Below are 21897 nucleotides of genomic sequence, written 5' to 3'. Positions count from 1 at the left end.
ACACCTTTTGAATACAACATGCTATTGTACTCATGACCTCACAGCAGCTGAGGCCATCTGCACAAAACCAGCATGGGATTGGGCCCCTCAAAGCCTCAGCATCAATTGGTTGGGGGGCAGGGGGAGGGAAGGGACTTGTATAGCAATTTCCTCCCAGACACAGCTTTCATCTGGAAGGGAGGTCTTTAAGAAACAGGATGTGATAAGAGGAGGCAAAACATTTCATCCAGCAGGGAAGCTCCTTAAACTCAGGAAGCAAGCAACTCAGAAGTCTTCAGGAAGTTTCTGAAACTGACCAGAATCACTAGGCCTCTCCCTCTCCAAAGTTACATAAGCAGTAATGACTGCTCAGAAATACCCTCAGACAATCTGCGCTCCCTAAAAGAAGCTAAGAAGAGCTGAGTTGCTTGTATGAGGCAAAGACGGAAAAGTCTCAGACCAGCTGAGCAATCTAGACAGGATACTCTCCAACCCGCTGAGCTGCCTGTAGGCTGTGCAGTGAGCTCCAAGTTTCCAGCTTTGGTGAGCTGTCACTGATGCTGTGGTGAGCTTTGCTGATGTAGCTGCCTTTGAAACGTTTCTGCTTCTGTAAGGGACCCGTCACTATATTCCTGTAATCCTAATAAGGCTTGTTGGTTCACCGAGCTAAAATTTGGTGTCCATACTTTGGTCTGTCTTGGTTTCCATTCTTGAGTTAATAGTTAATGGCTCTTGTCTCTCCAAAAATAGTGTCACAGAAGGAAGCCCACGAAGCTCTACACCCCCTGAGGGGCCATGGGCAATTAACAACTGTAAGGGGATGGATATCTTTCTCTCTAAGGCTGTAGCTACTGATAGGCTGGCAGCTGGTATTCTTATAAATAACATCCCGTCTATACCAGAGACAGAAACTCTAATTGACCTCAGTAAACCAAACACACACACAAACACACACACAGACGCATAAAAATAGGAGGGAGGCATATTAAGAAGGGCTCTGGTGGGGGAGGAGGAGAGATGAGAACAAGACGTGAAACTGCCTAACATTCATTATATAAATGTACAGAACTGTCAAAGGATAACAATAAAAATAATAACTTAAGGAAAATGGCTTGATACACCATCAAAAGTGACCACCTGGGGATCACAGAAGACAGCTTACCAAGCTGCTCTGAGTTATAGGAAGGAATTCTGCAGGCCAGAGGAGACAGGAAAGAGCAAGAGGAAGGGGCCCACAACTTAAGAAAATGCTAAATCTAGACCTACAAAACCTGCTGAGAAACTTTACAAACAAACTGGTTCCTTGAATTCTAAGTTTCTCACTTCTCTTAGACCACTGGGAAAGTTTCTGCTAAAGGTAATGCAAAAGTTTAAGGCCTGGGCCAATGTAGTATAAAACAGTGCTTTGTAGCTCTGTGTAACCGGATGGACCACCAGAGCTATACAGGATGGTGAGGTCATACCCCTTAACCAACCACTGAGGGACTGCATGACCTCAGAGTCACCATGAACAAGAGGCCGCAAGTCCCTGAGAGTTTACAGATCTCTCAGGGAAGCCACTAGGCTTCTCTTCAAATCCACAAAATGGGAAGTCTGAGACAGCCTTAACTAGTTCCTAAGGGGTATGGGAATCCCACAGCTGGGATTCAAACCAACAGCTGTTTATACTCCCTGCAGAGAAAGCAAAAAATGAGGGCAGGGGGTACTCATAGGTTGGCACTGATGAACTGCAAAGTGTACTCCCAGGTTGGAGGGCAGAACCCTCTTCTCCTTTCTCTCTGGGACTCAGACCTACACTTTTCCAGGAAGAGTGGGAATCGCCCCGCAGTGAGCCAGCCACCACCTTGCAAGCAGATGGCAGACACCTTCCACAGCACTCGCCTTTGTGGAGAACATAAGAAAAACCCTGAAAAACAAAAACAAAGCAAAAAATGCAGAGTGTAGGCCAGACCAGCAACTGAGAAACAGATGTTCTTACCTGAGCTTCCCATTTCCAGAGCCCCTGGGGAGGGGATAACTAAGACAGTTAGTTGTGCTGGGTATTTTCATCTCTGCTGTCCACCAGCCATGAGTTCTAAGCGAGGTCTTCACGGGCTGAAGAAATCAACCCTCCCTCCCAGAAGATTCTACATTGAGATCCATCTCTAATCCAGGTGAATATTAAAGACAGTCCAGAGTTCAGTTAGAAGCACCTAATGAGTCTGACCTCTGCCATGGCCAAACCTAGCGCTGCTGGTTGACTGCTGGGAACTCTGGGGAAGCCTGGGATCTAATCTTTGCTTTGCAGGTGAGAACCTGGACAAATGAGTACCTTGATTCTAGCACTGCTCAGCATGTATAATGCTTTAGCTCTTACATGTCCCCTAAATTACCATGGTATGCCCCAAGCCTGTGGCACTACTGTGTGCCCATAGAAAATTTTGGAGGTAGAACCTAATGGAAGCAAATTGGATCATTGAGGGTGTGCCCCGGAAGGAGAATTTTGGACCCCGGCCTGCCTCGGCACCCTCCCTCCATCTCTCCCCTCTCCTGGCCACCATGTGATGAGCATCTTTGCTCTACCATACACTCCCCATTGTGATATTCTGCCCCACTACAGCCTGGAAAGTCAGGGGATGAATAGCTATAGACTGAAACTATGCACCAAAATTACCCTTTCCTCTAGGTCGATGATCTTAAGTACTTTGAAAAGCTGACTAGCACACTAATTTGTAGAGGTAAGAGTCCTTGGCATTTACCTAGTAGTTTAAATAGTATAGTATCTATTACAAAAAAAAAAAAAAATTGAGGTGAGCAAATGACAGAGACTGGCCTTCCCTGGAGAACCAAGCAGGGGAGGCCAGCACCCTGGGAGTCTGTCAGTCCATCTTGCCTCTAGAAGATCCTCTAGTATGGCCAAAGTATTAAGGACTTAGATTAAGAGGCTGGAGGGAAGGCTCAGTGGTTAAGAGGACCCACATTTGACTCTCTGCAACCACATGGTGGCTCAAATCTATATGTACCTTTAGTTACAAGGTACCCAGTGCCCTCTTCTGGCCTTTGGGGCCACAAGGAATGCATGCAGTACACACATATGGATCATACACATAAAATAAAAATAAACATAACTATTTTTTTTAAAAAAAAACTTAGATTAAAACCCTCCTCTGAGCATCATGTGCAAAGAATGACATTTACAGTGTGGCTGAGTCTGGAGCTAAGAACAAAGAACCCAGGACAAGACTTTACCCTAGGGCTATGTCCTTAAGAGAGAAGGAATAGCTGGCTGAGCAGCTGGCATGGATGCCAAGCATGCCCAGTTCCCCAGGCACACTCAGAAGCTGTGTCAAATCTGAAGAGGCACCAACGCGGCCTTCCCTAGGGGGTGCAACCACCCCAGAGACTCAGCTCAAGTTCACACCATCTCCGTGGGACTTATTGGCATCCCTACCCACGTCACGGCAGTGCGCAGTGAGCTGTCCCTAGCCTTTTATCAACGGAGACTCGAGTCACTTATTGTGCTGAGATGAGGTTCAGGGTGCTATGGGGGAACAGACAAACTAGGATAATGCACTATACACACCTTCCACTACAAACCAAGATATTCCAAATGCCATGAAAGAAGTAGAAACCCCAGGGACACCTGAGGAGAGTTAACCAGTATCTTGAGACATCTGGTATACCTCTCTGAAGCCTCTCTAAAAGTGCTGAGTCATCTGGATGGATACATTCCTTTATCCTTTTGATGTGCCTCACACTGATATTACAAATGATTCTTAGCTACCTTGATCCCAGAGACCCACTGGCTTCTTCTCATGCCCAGATGCCCCACCCATGTTACAGAATTTCCCTTTCTGAAATCTTCCTCCCAGTAATCTCAGAAAAGCAAAAGGAAACCAACATTTCCATCATCCCTTGTCTTTTCCATTATTCCACCAAACTCTCTAGCGTACATGCATGTTGACATGCTTATCAGACCCTTCACCTTACTCTCTTTTCCATCCCGTTTTCACCGGCTTTCAAATTAACAGAGGTGAGTCTAATATCCACCCGACCTACAGACCTTCACCACTGAAAAGAAAACGCCTAATGTCCTTAGAGGGATAATCCTCGAACCTTCATTACCATTGCTGACATGCAGAGGGGAGACATGGAATCCAGGACCCTTGGCTCCTACTGAAGCTAGCTATCTGAAAGCCATATGCTGAAGACCTGTCCTTCTTCCCAGAACTACATGAGCCTGTGTACCCTGGGAATATTAATTACTTCTGTGAGGTTGTGACCAAAGCTCCCCCTGGCAGAACAGGAAGCATGGGGGCAGGAGGAAGCCTCAAAGACACACCCCCAATTCTTCCAGGCAGGCCCCACTTTCTAAAATTTCCACCACCACACAAACAGCTTTACTACCTGGGAACCAAACATTCAACACAGAAGTCTATGAGGACATTTTATATTCAAACCATAAAATTTGAGGTTTCAGTAGCACTGGCCTAGAACGGGCCCTGGGCTCTAAGTCAGCACACACTGATTTTTGTTGGTTTTAGTGAGTTGGAGACAACTCTGCTTCCTGTTTTGACCCTTAGTTTCCCAGTGACACGTACAAAGAACAGCTGTCATTCTTCTTCCTCCTGAGAAGTATCATGAGTGACTAAAACATCCTGTACCTTATTGACATTTCAGCCAACAATGGGACACATGTATGACAGTGGCTGCATAGAATTATAATGGAAACAGGCATGGTGCCTGCAATCCCAGGACTCATGAGGCTGAGACAGAAGGATCACAAGTTTGAGGCTAGCCTGGGCTACACAGTGAAACATGTCTCAGAAAACAGCAAACAAATGGGAGGATAGACATTTTGGTAAAGGGGGGAGTTAGGGGAAGCATAAATATATTTGATTCACTAAGAAATCCTTAAAGAATTAGCAAAAATTAAAAAATAAGTAAATAAAAGCAAAAATATTGGATACGTTTATAAAAAATGAACTCCAACATCATCTCACTATTTGATAGCAAGTTACTGCTATTTCTGCCAATGGTCAGTGGAATGAAATGGAGACCAAAGGACTTTTAAAGCTGGGTATTCCCAAAAAGGCCTTTGTGGCTTCCACAGCATCCTCTCCTTTAACATGACTGTCAGCCCATTAAAATGTAGTGATGGCACAGGGTCAAGCCTATGAGCCTTATCTGACCCACATTTCTCCCTAAAGGTAGATGCTCCCTTCTTCTGGAGTCTGAGCAGTCCTCAGCTAGAACAGGGTGGCTTAGGGTGGGGCAGCACACATTAAAGTTGGGGAGCACAGGTCACGTTTTCTAGACCTAAAATTATAAACAGTCCATATGGAAGCACTGTCATGCATTGCAACAGGAGCAATCAGAGAGGATTCAGTGTGTGTGTCCTATTCAGGACTCACTGCAAGTGGTATCCAAGGGAGGAAGAGAGAACAGAAATAGAGACAATGCCTTCCTGTGTCTCTGCTCAAGCCAGCATGGACTTAAAGCCATACAACAGCCATACCCATTAGCCAACGATAGACCACAGATGGGGGACATGGCAACCCTTTTTCTCTCACTTCTTTCCTTTTACCCAGCCTGCTACACTTTATATCTGAACAGCCAGGTGTTGAAGGCTTGGTCCTCATGCACCAGTTTCAAAAGTAGGGTCTTTGGAAAGTGATTAGGTCATGAGGGCTCCAACTTTCACTAGATTAAACCATGGGGTGTGTTGCTTGACTGGATATTAGAAGGCATGAAAACTTAAGGAAACACAACCTAGTTAGAAGAAATCCCTTGAAAGGTCTATACTACTCCTCTCTCTCTCTCTCTCTCTCTCTCTCCTCTCTCTCTCTCTCTCTCTCTCTCTCTCTCCCTCCCTCCCTCCCATACCCCACTCTTTCACTCTCTAGCTCTCTCTTTTCCTTTTCCTCTCACCCTCTTGCCTTTTCTCTTTCAATATAGATAGGTATGTAGATAGTTAAATAAATACTCTCCTTCCCTCCCTCCTCCTCTCCCTCCCTCCCCCACCCCACATCCCTCCCTCTCTTCCAGACCCAATGGCTCCAGGTAGCAGCCAACCCTTGTGCCTCACTTACTGGCTGACAGCTGTCTTCACAGGGCTTCTGAGAGCACTGGGCCACACGCAGGCCCACAACAGTATCCTCCATGTCTGTACAGGTGCATGTGTCACAGCCCTCCTCCCAGAACTGGCCCACGGGGTAGACGGTGCCTCGGTGGACACAAACCTGGTGACAACAAGGCTTCTAAGGATAAACTCATTGGGTTTGTTTAATCAAGTGGTTAGTGACATCCATGGTATGGAAGGTGCTTAGGAGGAGCAGCCATATCCCCACACACTCCAAGTCAATCATGGTAGATCTCTCCTCTTTTAGACTGCTCTTGGTATCTCACTGTTTTGGATTTATCAGAAGGGGGGACTATGTTCTACATACATACAGCACACCTAACATAACACTGGTCTGTTAAAACATAGCAGTAGTTTGGGTGTGTGGGTGTGTGGGTAGGCAGGTGGTTGGATTCATAGATTCATGGATGCATTGATGGATTCATGGATGAACTGACAGCAATGATTAAACTATTACTCTCTAAATAATCCTAGCAATCACAGTGTCTCTTTGGCTAGCCTTATTAAAGCCATACACTGCTAGATGCAACCTCAGCATCTAGCCATTATTAATACACAGTAGATTCGCTGTCAATAACTCCTGAGTTAATGAAATTTCCATGTGCATGAAACAGAATACCAACTGTCCACCTACCTATCCACCTCACCCTTGGTTTAGGGAGGAAGGCTGAGACATCCAAATCCTCCATGAGGATTAATGAATGAGCCATCATCACACCCAGAGTTGGGCAGTGCCTACCTTGTCCGGGAGACAGGTGGTTGTGGTGCAGCCACAGTCGTTGGTAGTAGCCGAGGCCAGGTAGCCAAGTGGGCAGCTCAGTGTGGAGTTGACACAGCTGCAAACACACTCGTACTCATCACAGCACTGGGTCTTCCGAAGGGTGGGTGTCCGGTGAGGGGGGCAGGAGGGTGGGGACACTCTTTTGCACTCTTCTTTCCTGCAGGCTGGGGTAGACACAGGTGACACCCTCAGTCCTGCCACACTGAGGACTGTCCTCCACTTGTGCTCCTAAGTGCACGCCTGTGGCAGAGTCCTTGGACCCAGAATAATAAATCAGACATGCACATCCACACATACACCCAGCTCAGCAGCTATAGGGCATTTAGAATACCAAAAACCATCATTCCATCAATGGAGAGAAAAGCAAGGTTGGAAATTCTTACAGAGAAGGGGAGGCCGCTCAACCCCAACACCGGCATCTACAGGAACACATAGACAAGGCAGGATCCTCCCAGCTTCTGACTCTGAGCAACACCAAATACAGAACCCCCAAATCCCAGAGGGACCTAGGCATACCATGGCTGGCCTAGCGGGTTACGCAATCCTATCCTCACTTCAGTACCTCAAACATCACCCTCCAATCTCACCATCTCCAACAACGTAAAAATTAAAGGTTGTCCACGACGCTGTCCTGACCACAGTGTTATTGTATAAATGCTGAAGCCCATTCCTGCATCCTGCACCTGATTCCAACTGCCTTAGGATGTGCTCCCTCCACCCCCGAAGTCTGCATCAAGTAACTCAAGTGAGATTCCAAAGTAGGCATCCAAGAAGACCCCTGGCCTTGAAATGGTCCCTGGGTAACTACATAAAGAATTCCATATTCAGCCATGCCTAATTTTAGCCCACCTCTGCGCTAAAAATATATGTGATGATTAAATATATAAACCTACGGAGGAAAACACCCTACTAAGTTTGAAAACAAGGTTCAACGATGAAGATAAGCAAGGCATCATGCTATCCCCTCAGTGGCAGAGGGGATGAGGGGAGCGAATAACTACAGGGTTTGCAGTCTAACTGCCGGAGCCCCAACAGCTGCTTTGTGTTTGTCTGTTTGCTCAATATTATTATAGATATTTTGTCTACATGGATATCTGTGCAACACATGCATGTCTGGTGCCTGCAGAGGCCAGAAGAGGGTGTCAGATCCCCTGGAACTGGAATTATAGACAGTTGTGAGACACCATGTGGATGCTTGGAAATGAACCTCAGTCAGTACTCCTGACCTCTGTCTTAATGTCCCTCCAAAATGGCATGGAGGCAGCTGTGTCCACACTGGTAGACCTGCAGTGGAATAGCCAGGGCGGTCAGAGCACTCAACTAAGTATGACCTTAAGCCTTCTTTCCAAATGTAACCTAAATCTAGGTTCAGATAGTTGAAGAGAGAAATGAAACTGTCTTGATCCCCTAAACAGAAGAGGACTTCCCGAGGACAGGAGAGTGACCCCACCGCTCTCTCCCACAGTGCCCTTACCACAGGCAAAGGTGGGTCTGCATTCTCCAGGGTTGGTCAGGGTTGGCTGGAGCCCTCCCTCACATGGAGGCACTGGAGGCAAGTTGCAGTTGACCAGGTCACACACTGGGGTTCAAGAAAAAGAGGCACAGGCACATTTGGTGAGGTTACTCTTGCGCTGCTAGTCAGTGAGAGCTGCATGCTCTCTCCAGTAGAATTTTACTATTTTAGCAGAATGATGACAGCCAATAGAGGTGGGTGGAGATTAGACATGAGAGAGGGGTGACATGTTAGATAGATGGTGAATGGACAGATAAATGGATAGGGATAGATGGATGGATGGATGAGAGGGAGGAAGAAAGGAAGTGGATAGGGAGTAGGTGGGTGGAAGACAGATGAGAGGTGGTTGGGGGAGTAGATGCTTAGACACACAGAGGGAAGATTGATGAATAGTGTATAGATGATAGATATAGATAGATAGATAGATAGATAGATAGATAGATAGATAGATAGATGATAGATAATCGGTAGGTGATAGATAGATAGATAGATAGATAGATAGATAGATAGATAGATAGATAGATAGATCATGGATGACAGACATCAAGTTTCCTTCACACTGATTATGCTCCTAAGTACAATATCATTTGCAAAGACTTGCAGCTCTCAGATAAGTCTGAATCCTCTAGACCTCAGTTTCTCCTTCTGTACAGTGAAAACTTACCAGGTTAGCCCAAGTTACTTACCAGGTTAGCCCAAGTTACTTACCAGGTTAGCCCAAGTTACTTACCAGGCTAACCCAAGTTACTTACCAGGTTAGCCTAAGTTACTTATCAGGTTAGCCCAAGTTACTTACCAGGTTAACCCAAGTTACTTACCAGGTTAGCCAGAGTTACTTACCAATTAGCCTGTTACTTCCCAGGTTAGCCCAAGTTACTTACCAGGTTAACCCAAGGATTTCATGAACTAATGAAAGTACAGTCCCTAGCATTTTATAGAAATTTAAATTTGTCTATGAGCAGGAAGACCGGACCTAAACAACCACTACTCCCCAGTTTTCTCTACTGCTTGATAAATCTGTTCTCAGACCAGACTGAGCCCCCTGTATGATTTGTGTTGGTATCTGATAAATTTCATCAGTATAAATAAACTTCCTAGAATCCTGGCTTTCTTTCTAGCTCCTTGGCCTCTCTTGTGGACTATCCACTCTCCCTTGAAGATCTGCCTTTGGAGAATGAATTAATAAACACGCTTGATGGACAGGGATAAGAATGTCATTAGCTCCCTCTCACGCAGCAACTCAACCTTCTCAGAATTCCCTGAGTCATACTGTCATACCACACACACACACACATGCACACACATGCATGCGCACACACATGCACACACGTGCACACAAGCACACATACATGCACACACGCACACACACATGCACACGCACACACGCACACACCGCTCCACATACAGCAGCTTGCTGAAGGCCCAAATGTGGCCTTCCCCATGACAAGTATCCTCAACATCTTTCTGGAAACATCTTCTGGTAGTATGACATTTTCTTCAGCAGACCTCTGCAGCTCCAGCAACCCCCTCCCCAAGCTCTCACTGCTCTCACACCTCACACTCAAAGCTACTTTGTTAGAAGCTGATTCTTTGGAATGGTTTTCTTTTAATCCAGCCAGTCCTTTCCTACCTTCCCTTGCACACCCTGTGACTAGGGGATGTATTGGAGTACCTGCGGTCTGACCCACGTGGGGCTAGCCTGGGCTCTGGACCCTGGAGGAATTTGCTGAGTAGACACATACCACACTCATACTCTGGACAGCACAGGTTTGCACTCTGCTTGAGGCGAGCCACTTCACAAGGGCCACACGTGGGAGCTGGAGGAAAAGAATAGCCATGAAACTCAGATTAAAAAAAATCAAGTACAGTCTAGACTAGAGGTTTTCAAAGTTCTCATTCACCAAAAGCCAGCACAGACCCTGACTGGGACTCCCAGGATCTGGACCATGGGACCGGGATAAAATGCTGCATAGAGCAGATCTTCACAATGCGTCTTTCTACATCCGCAGCTTAGCTTTCAGAAGACTGAGTCTGATGCAAGCATTGGGGTGGAAGGACAGGGGTACATCTGAGACTTCCTGCTCCAGGTACCAAAAAGGGACTCCTGACTGCGGCAAGCAGAAATGTGGTCTCCAGGAGATGAACACCTCCATGGACTTTTATTTGGATTGGTCTGTTACGTGTATGATGTGTGGCTGGAGACCCACAGTCTCCTTCCACCAGGAACACCAGGCAGGAAAGATTCACTTACCTCGGGCTGTGGGGCATGGCTGGGCAGTGCAGTTAATCTTCCTCCCACTGAGGCACATACAGATCTGACAGGGCTGATGGTCCGGGACCCAGGTCTCTAGGAACTGAGGGGGAAAAAAGGCTAAGCAGCCATACAGGACACTCTGGTTGGAGCCCGGGATCACGCAAGTCAGTACTCCAGCCAAGAGGGCCTAGACATAGGAGATGAGATGGTGGGTCAAAGGCGCTGTGGCAGCTTTGCCAGTCTACTTGTAATAGGACCCTGCCTCAGAAAGAAACATGTTAAATAGACAAAGCTGCTGACTATAAACAGGGAGGAGAAGAGGAAGACCAGAAGAAAAAAACACCAAAAAATAAAAAACAAAAACAAAACAAAATGGAAGGCATGGAGATGGTGTCTATCTGTAATCCCAGCAACAGAGAGACAGAGGCGACAGGATCTGGAGTTTTGGGCCAGCCTGTGCTAAATATAAGGACCTGTATCAAAAAGAAAAGAAATAAGGGGTGGGAAGAGGGAGGAGGAGGAGGAAGACAAAGAGGGGGAAGAAAAAGAGGAAGAAGAAGCAGCAGAAGAAAAAGAAGGAGGGGAGAAAGAAGAAAGTGGGGAGGGCAGGGAGGAAGAGAAATGGGAACAAAAAACAAAAACAAACAAACAAAAATGATAAAAAAAAAAAAAAACAATTTTAAAAAAGTCAAGGCAGCTGCTGCTGCTACTTCAGTCTAAGGTCTGCAAACCCTGGGAAGGTACATAGAGAGTGGCAGCTGGAAAGGCCTGCTGGAATGTTCTGACTTTCTCTTTTCCATTTTCTTTCTAAATGTGGACCTCGGGTACCTAAAGAATAAGACTTTCTTTATCAGAAAGTGTGCTGATGAAGCAGTAGAGTTAGCCTGCCTCCCACTGAGGCACGTGCAGAACTGGCAAGGCTGATGGTTCTGGAACCCATCATCAGGAAGATACCACCCCCAAACGAGGGTTCAACTTCCTTCTCTAGCAATTTCCACCTTCCTGGTAAGCTTGACCCAAGCACACCCAAGGCGGGACTCAGAATCAACTGCCCCTGAAAAAATTCAGCCGGAGTCACCACGGACCTGACTGTGCCCCAAACATGCCAGCAGGAGGCGCTGCTACATAGGCCCAAACTGCTTGCAGGCTGAACGGTCATCTACAGATTCCAGATGAAGGCACAGGAGAACAGGTATAAGGATAACTGGAGTTCAAGATTAAACAAAGGGGCCAAAAGAGCAGCCTGCAGAGAGTATGGCGTAGGAAAACTGAAGTGTTCAAGGCTAGCCAAAAGGCTTCCGTAGAAGGTGTCAAAGAAATGCAGCTCCTAGCCTGAGCTGGTGCTTCATAGTCTCTGAAGAGAAGAGGTGCCAGGCCACAGGCTCCAGGGTAAGGTGTGTATGTCCCCCTGTGCTGAAGTGGGACTCTGTGCCATGCCAGCAGCGGCTCCCTTGAGAGGCCCACAGCCTGTGCAGGACTCCAGACCCCAATCGGATCCGGCTACAAAACTCCACATCTCCACAGTGCGTTTTGTAAAACAAACAAGAGCTATGGAAACTGGTAAATATTTTTCCTTTTCCCGGGGTATAACAGATTTAAGCCCTGCTTATTTCCCTGAAGGAAGATTTCCTGGGCTTCCTTTTTCAGTCTAAAAATTCATTTAATGGAAATGTTCTTCATATTAGATTCTCATTCTTTCTCTGCTTTCAAGTGGATGCTGGGAACGCAGGTGGCTGGATAAGCGCTTGTTTTCTCCCATTTAAACTCTATTTTCTGAATAACTAAAACCGGCTGTGTTCTCTCGTCAGAGGTTTTGATTAATTCTATACTTGATTTAAAAAAAAAAAAAAAAAAAAAAAAAAAAAAAAAAAAAAAAACCTGCTCTTATGTCCAAACTAATGCAGTGCTTGGACAGAGTCCTTAATGCAACTCATGTGCCTATTCCAATTGGTTGTGCTGAAGGTGAAGAAGACAGAACAGGAGAGACAGTCAGACGGGGGTGGGGGGGAGTGCAGTGAATACACTAAGACATTACAATAAAATTCACACATTTCCTGCCTTGGGGACCTACAGACATCTGACCCCCATGGAGCCTGGAACAGTCTAGAGTGTGAATTTCTTAACACAGGAGGACAGGGAAGAGGGCAGGACCTGCTCTGCCTTCAGAGAAGAGGAAGTGTGTCACCCTTCCAGCAGTTTGGAATAACCACTGGGTGTTAACACCACAGATAAACACACTTGCATCATTTAAGCCCTGTAGGAACCCAGAAGCCGTGAGGATCAGGGAGGAAAATGTTAGGTCTTGTCAACTCAATTGGGAATCTTATGGCCAAGGACCTAATTACTTTGGCAATGTGAAATATGGTGGAAGAGTGTGGCTGGGTTTCCTCTCTACCCACCTATTCACAGTAAGTGAAAGAAGGGGGGGCCTTCACTGGGATGAAGCTCAATAACTAACTAAAGCAAAGGATCCCACCCAGTCAGTAGTGCATGCTGCGCATGCTCACATCAATGTCCACTCAGTATGGTGCTTAGCTAGCAATTCCTCCTGAGGCTCAATGGCAGGGCTGGGACAACACAGGACAACCTGATGCTGTCAACAGCAGGCCCGTTATATGACTCATGCCATATGAAGCTTGGACTTCTCACCCATTAACCATATAGGACATGTGATAACGACCCTACAGGGTTTGGGGAAAATCACAAATGATCTTCTTGCTGGCCTACAAAGTCAAGCACAATACAAGATAGCTACTGTGACTACTGTTTTCTTTGTTCTCTTTGATTGGCTCGATTTACCACAAGCTCCACTAGTGACTCCAGGGGTAAGCCAGCCCACCCAGTGCACTAAGAGGAAGAGGAGCTCCTGGATGCAGATGGATCTTAGGTCTTCAGGGGGCATCGCCTTTACTAGAAGCCAAAGAGGTTCCTACATTTGCTGTGCTTGGTAACATCACTGGGCAGGACTACTGTGCACTTAATCTTGTAAATACGGATGTTCTCCATGTGGACGAGAGAAGACTACCATTATGGACCAATGGGAGAGTTTAGTAAATATCCTTTTGAAGAGCTCTCATGAGCTCCCAGGAAAGTTAAGAGAATTGGTAATGCAATGATTTCCAGGCAAATTATCACAGTAACAGTGCAGTAAAGACCCTTTTGAATAACAAAGTGCAAAGTCTTTGGAGTTACACTGAGCCTTGAATTCTGAAATATATCAATGTCTGAACCCATCTCTACAAGCTGGGTCTACAGGAAAGTTAATGGAGCTTGGTCCCCAAAGATTTTCTGTAGTTAGAAGCAATGTAGATTAAGGCAGCATCTTCTGGTAGAACCTGAGTTCAAGGGATGTTATACACGCACACACACACACACACACACACACACACACACATACACACGCACACACACGCGCACATGCATGCACACATGAGCACACTTCATAATCAAACGCACGCACGCACACACAAGCGCACCTCATAATCAAATATCTCAAAGAAGCAAAAACCTTCTGAATCATTTGCATGGTGCATTAGTCCATTAAAAGCACTAAGGACTCCTGTAGTAGAGAAAGGTCCTGAACTATTTAACTGTGTGCTTTCAACTAACTTGGTCACAGGTGGTTACAAATGCTCTGGAGAAAAAAACAATCCTTAGGAAACACGGAGATAATATATGAAGTACAAAGTATGTCTGAAAAATGGCAGATACTGGCTTATAATACATGATTTTCTCCTTCCCTCCTGGGTTCCTATATCATTCCACATGAGTGGACAAAAATAATATTAATGGTGCTCTAACACTTTGGTGTTTGATGCCACAGCTAATCCATGGGAGACCAGGATGGGAACTCGGATCTGTCTGAATCCAGTGCTGCTATACAGGCTGCCTCCTTCCATAAGAGTCAATCCTGCTGTGAGAAGGGGGAGGGGCTGACCCCCTGAGAAGGAGAAGCCAGGCTCCTACCTGATGTCGGACTCCATCCTCCCCAACACACTGAGTGCAGGCCTCCTCGGGGACACAGCTGCCTTCCAGCAAGACTTGGTGTTGAGGACAGAAGCAGCCTTCTGAGGGATGGTTCCCACAGAGGCTAGCATTCCCATCGCAGTGCCGAGGGCAGCCACGCTCGCAGTGGTTATAGACCAGGGACGGTGGGCATGACATAGCTGAAGACAGAGAATGGGGTCATTCTCAATGTCCTACAGCAGCCAGAACCACAAGAAGAGCAGCCAACATCTGACAAACTGCTGGAGCAGACATGACCAGTTTTCACCCTTCCGTCTTGCACTATACTAGAAATCTTGCCCCGGCATACAACCACTCAGGACAAGGAATGCAACACCTCCTTTGTGCTTAAGTGCAGTCACATGACTAAGTTCTGAGCAACTGACTAGAAGAAGGTGGCAGGCAGTATCCTATGGGTGGTTTCCAGGAATATGCTTTATTTTTAAAAGAAAGCCATGCTTCCTTTCTGTACTGTTGTTTGGACCCTGCACTTCATACCTAGAGCTGCATTTTATTTTTTTTTTAAACTTTTATTGAATTATGATGAGAAAAGTTACATGATTTCAATTTATGTGAATTTGTTAACATTTAAGAACATATTTTAAGTAAATAGAATTAAATCACATTCTTGTTTCCCTTTTGTACCCCCATTCCTCCCAGAGACCCCCTTCAATACTTACAATATCTTTTTTGTCATATTCTTTAAAATTTATAAAATATTATAACAATAAAAATGAGTATTATAAAAGTTGTTTGATATAAAACAACAATCAATTTAACAATCTTATGTAGATTAGAGCTGCATTTTAAACCATGGGGAAGATGACCATGCCCACATCAATGGTCCCACCTCCCTCTGATCACCTAAATGACAGGGATTCCTACTTCTCTGCTACTTGCAGCCAAATCTAATCCCAACCACTTATGGGAACGCTCTGACGTTCTTCCTATGGAATACAGACCTATCTGAGGCTTTAAAAATCCTCTTAAATAAGGACTCCATGGTGATGAGGAGAGGCCTTGGAAGAGAAGCTACAAGACAACTCCCTTCTCACATTATAGCCTGGCTTGGCAAACTCCCTCTCACATCCACACAGTGGTTTCCAAAGATCCGGAGCACAGGGTTTGTCTACTGTGTGCACAGTAAACAGCGAAGGCACACAAAAAGCAAATAAACATAGAAGATGCTTTCCACGATGCGGAAAGCAGCCTTTGCCCCTGGGTCTGCAGGCAGGCGGAGTAGGAACAATACCATCCACAAGGACAGAAAACCCAAGGACCCAAAATATGGTTGAGGGGCAGGAGTGGAGTGGTACAGGTCTTAACGCTCTACTCTGCCAAAATTGAGGTACATGCATGGAGACTGAGAGAACAGCCAATCACTAGATGAGCTGCCCAGGTCCTCAGCTCCAGGTAGAAAAGGCTAAGGACTCTGTGATGATGGACTCTAAGACACACAGGTATAAAAGGCCCATTTGAAAATGAGCAGTTCTGAGGAGTCAAACAGCAAAATGCCACTCCCTACTTCAAGATCTCTCTGCCCAATGGATGTTCCCTCCAGTTTGGTGGGATTTCAAATTCTGTTACTGGTTACACAACACTTAGCTGATGTCTACCTGAGTCTAAAACATCAAATTCACAACTATTTGAATATAAAAATTGAGCATTTGAAGGGCTGCTATATCTGCAGTCTTGTTTGATCCTAACTTGGTGAATCCCAATAGGAAACACAGGGATCTTGATCTTCATTAGGCAGACAAGACTCTGGAGACCAGAGAACATGAGCGAGCCTATACTTGGTTTGTCTCCAAGGTTTAGGGGAACGTGTGGGCACTCACCACAGAAGTCAGTTCTCCTCCAATCAACACAGACGCCATTGGTCCGACAGATATGGGCGTAAGAAGCAATCACCTCACACACTCGCTCCTGGTGGCAACTGTCTTGCTGGCAGATGGTGTAGAATGTGGCTGGAGCAATGACTTTGTGGCATTCAGCAAATGGCGCTGAGAGGAGGACCTGGCAGTGGGAGCTGTCAGAGACAGGACACTGCTCCTCAGGAACAGACTGGCATGGGTACCCGGGCTGCTGCACTGTCCATTCCTGGATAAGCCTTTTCCAGTCTGTGGTGACCGTGCCATCTCTCAACGTGAAGTCATTGGCCCCATTTTCATCACAGATTCCTGGAGCAGCAACAACAAAAAGACAGTGGCAATGACGAGGCCACTCTGTGCCTGCAAGGATGCCCTGAACCTCACTACTCGATGCCTGAAATGGGACTCAGTAATCTAAGCACCAACCCACACATACCTCCAGAATATACACAGAAAGGTGTATAAAGCAGAAGTGGAGCAGAGAGAACCCCTTCTTACCGCAGAGACCATATGTCTTCAAAGCAAAGGTCTTGGGGCTAAGCTGCAGTTGGAACTCATTGTTTTGTGGAGTAAATGTGAGGATGTGGCCAAGACGGCTGAACCTGACTTCATACATGATAGCGCCATAGATGCTGACTTCCATGTTTCTACCCACGTATGGGGCAAGGACCAGTCTCCCATTCACTGCCATCTGCTCAGACAAGAGAAAGATAACCAATAGTTCCAGCTCAGAGGTTCTCAACCTCTTCCTAATGCCGTGACCCTCTACAGTCCCTCATGTAGGGATGACCCCAACTATAGAATTATTTTCATTGCTACTCCAAAACTATAATTTTGATACCATCGTGAATCATAATATAAATGTCTATGTTTTCCAATGGCCTTAGGCGACCTCTGTGGAAGGGTCAGTCAACCCCCCAAAGGGGTTGCGACCCACAGGTTGAGAACCACTGTTCTAGCTCATCTAGAACTTTACTGTCTGCTTCTTGCTGAAGTTACCTAAAGGTCCCTCGCATTCCTCACACCCCTCTGACTGAAGCGTTACCCACAAAGCCTGGTGCTTGTCAGCAGCTCTTCCAGAATAGAGAGACTTGATTTATTGACTACACAGACCTGTATCACAAACCATGCAGGCAGCATGTACTTGAACCAGAAAGCCCAGGGCTTCAGGGAACCTAGTCCACGGACCTCTGTAGGCAAGGGTGACCCCTTCCCAATAGGCCAGGGAAGTTGCCATTGCACCAACGACTAGGGCATCATCTCCAGGAAGAAGCAGCTGCCAGCATGGTTTCAAGTCCTCGGTCTTCCTTCTGAGATCTCTCCATGTAGAGCATCAAAGATATTAAAAATGTACTCACATTCGGCAGCAAATGTAGTTTTGTTGTAAAAACTTTGGAAGGGCTTTTTTTTTTTTTTTATCACTCTGATTTTAAGATTCCTTTGGCTACGAGCTCCTCGCTTGATATATGACTAACTCTGATTTCTCAGCAATTAGTGCTCGTACTTAGGAATTCTTACCAAGTGAGAAAATCTCGTCTACAAGTTGTTTTCACACCATGAAATATTTATGATTTCTAAATGAACGAGTAAAGAAGTTGGCATAATATAACCTTTTGTAAGCATTTAATCAAACATTTATTTAGAGCAGTTTGGCAGTCTCCTCTCCAAAGTTTGAAGCCATACGTTTTGCCGAGGCCCTAAATATTTTCAAAGGCCCTGATTTAGGCACTAAATATTTCTGTTTGGAAAGCCCCCCAGGCCTTGAGCCCTGGGCTCACAATGCCTAGTGTGTCCATGGTCCTGGTGCCAACCCAGTTTCTTATCAATGCCAGAAACTGGGACTAAATACATAACTTGCTATCTAAAACTGATCCGCTCTCCCAAATCTGGACCCAGAGCAATATGAAATCATGCCAAGACCAGAGAGATGGCAAGGAACCCCACCAAAGGAAGAAGTGCCCTGCTAGTCGAGTGGAAGGCTGACTCCCAGGCAGCAGCAGCGAAAACCAGCTCCATGTGGTTTTCCTGAAGCTCTGCTCTGCTCCCCGCCATGGATCCCACAGAAAATCCCTCTCACCTCCATGTCACTGTGCAGCTCAACCGAGAGGCCAGCATGCTTAACCTCGATGGTCTTCATGCAGGCTTGCTTTGCCCCAGGACTGCAGATGCCATTGTGGAGGATCACTTCCAGGTCCTGCTCGTTGTTTTGAAAGACGACATAGGAGCAGGTGCCAGTAAGCTTGAAGTTCTGCCCGTCGAAGGTGACGATGTGCCGAGTGGAACTGCCCGTGCACACACCTGAGGTGGGGAAGGCAAATGTTAGACGGACAGTACCAGCCCATCTCATGCATGCCTGCAGTGATACAATCATGCATGCTGCACATAGTCAACGTGAGCCAGCCACCGGGGTGAGGGAGGGGGAACTGGTCCAGAAAAGAAAGTGAAGCTTCAAGGGTGTAATGTAATGTTGAAAGCATAAGGAGCTAAGCAAGCTATTCATGACCTCACTGTAAAGAAAATTCACCTCAAGGCACAAGTGTCCCTCCAGCTAACAGCACTAGTGGGTGCAGTGACTTATCCCATAAGACATTACACCACAGAAATATTTCCTGGGCCAATAAACAATCGGGTCTCAGAGCTCACTCCAGGACCCACAGTCACTCACACAAATCAGCAAATTCTCGAGGTCCCTATTAAAACAGTGTGGGTACGCTAACCATTGTGCTTCCACGTAAGATGACTCTGGGAGAATATCCCCGCTTTGAATGTGCCAGTGCCACAGATCTGAAAGTGAGCCTTGGCCCTAAGGGACATTGGAGATGACTTTTTCACACAAATCATGACTCATTTATGGAGGTGAATTTAAACAAACAAACAAGCAATGAGAGGCAAGTCCAATGAGACCCCCACAGCACCCCTTACTCAGGTCCCGCGCACTGCCAACTTTTGCAGGTGATCATCAACACAGCGTGTGACTAGCAGGGCTGCTGTACCATTTCTCAGAGCTGGGCAGCCTCCATGGCTCTCACCCAATCCCTTGAACACATATCCCTTTCCGAGGAACAGGCTGGATGCCACGACCCCCGAGGGTACTCATGCTGCTAGTGAGCCCTGTTGGGATTTGAGTAAGTGTACCCCAAAGGCCTGGCTGCCAGCTGATGGCGCTGTAGGACTTCCAGGGATCTAGCTGAGTAGAAGGAACTTAGGTTATTCAGGGTGTGCCCTTGAAGGGCACACAGCACACCAGCCCCTTCATAGAGCCCTGAGGTAAGCAGCCCTCTCCTGCCACATGTTCTTGCTAGAATGGGCTACCTCACCAGGGTCCAAAAACCAAATGGGTCCGGGTGGCCATAGACAAACCCCCAGACTGTGAGTAAAGATAAACCTTTCTTCTTTTTAACTTTGTGGTATCGGGGATTTTGACATAGCTATGGGGAACTGAGTAAAACAATCCCTACTATTCAGCTGTTAATAGTGCCACAATAAGGAAACAGCCTCAATTACCAATGACAATGAATCATTAAATCCCATGACAAAGACTGCCAACCAGAATGGCTCTGTCCACCAGCACCTCAACTGTGATGTGGTAAGTTAGAGCCAAAGAAGCTCAGAATCGGATTGTGTTTTGCCAATTGCTTACTTAAGAGCACAGTTAAACCGCTGGACTTCTGTGGTCCTCTCCTGTCACTCTTGCCTAATGGGGTTGCAATCACTACCCTTGGGGACTGTCATAAGAGTTGCAATCTAGACTAGACACCAGCCTAAGAGTACATGACATGAAGGTTTCGTTTGATAAATTAGATCCATAAATCTTATGACTAAGTCAATGCCGCAGATGAAACTCAAAGTGTGGGAGGCATATAGAATCCTAGGTACTTCCATTCTCAGAATGCTAACTTATCTTTCAACAAACCATCACAGTGTACTCCTGTTTACTGGCAAGGTCTGTCTGTCTATCTGCCTTTCTTTCTTTTAGTGGTTTATAGGTATTTTGCCTACACGTGTATCTGTCCGCCACTGTGTGTCCAGTGTGACTATGGAGACCAGAAGGCATCAGATCCTCTGGAGTTGGAGTTACACAGAGTCGTAAGTTGTTGTGTAGGGGGCTAGGAATCAAACCTGGGTCCTCTGGAAGAACACCAAGGGCTTTTAATCAGTGATCCATCTCTCCAGCCCCAACCAGTTGTAATGAGTCACATCTATTGACACACTCCATTGTGTGACACACTCCCACGACACAGGAGAGGTTAAAGTAGCCCAACTACAGAATGACAATCTGAGGCATACACAATAAAATGTTATAGAGAGCTACAAAACATTTTCAAGATTATACCACTCATCGATGCGCCCTCCTCTCTCGTTTTCTCCACGTTCTAGTATCTCAGAGTCACTCTACAGAGCAGAGGCGTATCTACAACTGAGCACCGCATTAAGTCTTTAGTCTTGTTGTCAAGAACAATGGATACACACTAGCGAAGTCAAGAAGTCAACTGACAAAGCCTGAAAGGGACTCTGGGAGTTGGAAACAGAGCTCAGTGGTACTGTGCCTGCCCAGCACGCGTGAGGGGCCAGATTCCCAGCACACATGAGGGGCCAGATTCCTAGCACAAAAAACAAGGGAAGGAAATGGGAGGGTATTTGGCAATTGAGAAGTGACACATAAAAAAGGAGCAAAGAGGGAAACCAGGGGCCTGGAAAGTCATTTTTAAAATCCTAAGACACCAGAAGCCATAAAATTCTGGACATATACTGAGGAGATGGCTTTCCCACACTGGCTTCATTGAATGCGAACCCTCCTAAACCCCGATCTGCACAAATAAAGACAGCGACAGCAGTCTGTCAAAATGACTTTAAAAGTTACTCCTCACTGAGTAGAGACTCTCCCCCCCAAAAAAAAAGTCACAGGAGAAAACTGTATGATACAATATACACTAACTTAAAAATACCCAAAGTTTTATAAACCATAAAAACCACCTCGAGTAAGAACTGTAAAACTAAGAGAAGAAACAAAGCCAGCTCAGTGCTCGTGCTGCTGAGACTGAAGACCTGAGTCCCGTCCCCAGAGCCTACACGACGGAAGGAATGAACTGAGCTCTCTGACTTCCACGTGTGCTCTCACATACACAAAACAAAGCAAGAAAACAGAGAATAAAAGAAATACACAAAACAGAAATCGGTGTTGAAAAAGTTGACTGGGCTCTGGAGGAAAAAAGATGGGGAAAAAATGGCAAAAATCAAATCACAAAACGAAGGGCCCAGCGAGAATAGACCAAAATGAAAACGTAATGAGAAACACTGAAGGAAGCAAGAAGCCAGTAAGAGGGTGAAGAAGATGCACTCGTGTGTGTGTGTGCGTGCGTGCGTGTGTGTGTG

General features: G+C 46.1%; 1 protein-coding gene across 2 annotated transcripts in view; it reads right to left on the bottom strand.

Annotated features, from left to right (window-relative positions):
* Positions 1-21897, bottom strand: part of Vwf (von Willebrand factor) — a 158829-nt gene that overhangs the window by 12614 nt on the left and 124318 nt on the right. For both annotated transcript variants that reach the window (XM_031383471.1, XM_031383472.1), the window contains 10 exons: positions 18602-18822; positions 17023-17215; positions 16492-16833; positions 14615-14814; positions 10646-10748; positions 10137-10211; positions 8356-8460; positions 6840-7045; positions 6051-6200; positions 1775-1885 (listed from right to left, as the gene is read on the bottom strand). In XM_031383471.1, coding sequence (XP_031239331.1) covers positions 1775-1885; positions 6051-6200; positions 6840-7045; positions 8356-8460; positions 10137-10211; positions 10646-10748; positions 14615-14814; positions 16492-16833; positions 17023-17215; positions 18602-18822 — 1706 coding nt within the window. The remainder of the gene's footprint in view (positions 1-1774; positions 1886-6050; positions 6201-6839; positions 7046-8355; positions 8461-10136; positions 10212-10645; positions 10749-14614; positions 14815-16491; positions 16834-17022; positions 17216-18601; positions 18823-21897) is intronic.

This window comes from Mastomys coucha, unplaced genomic scaffold (genome assembly GCF_008632895.1).
Source record: "Mastomys coucha isolate ucsf_1 unplaced genomic scaffold, UCSF_Mcou_1 pScaffold20, whole genome shotgun sequence".
Taxonomy (NCBI): Eukaryota; Metazoa; Chordata; class Mammalia; order Rodentia; family Muridae; genus Mastomys; species Mastomys coucha.
Note: the sequence above shows the minus strand (reverse complement) of the source record. Positions and strands in the feature narration are given on the sequence as shown.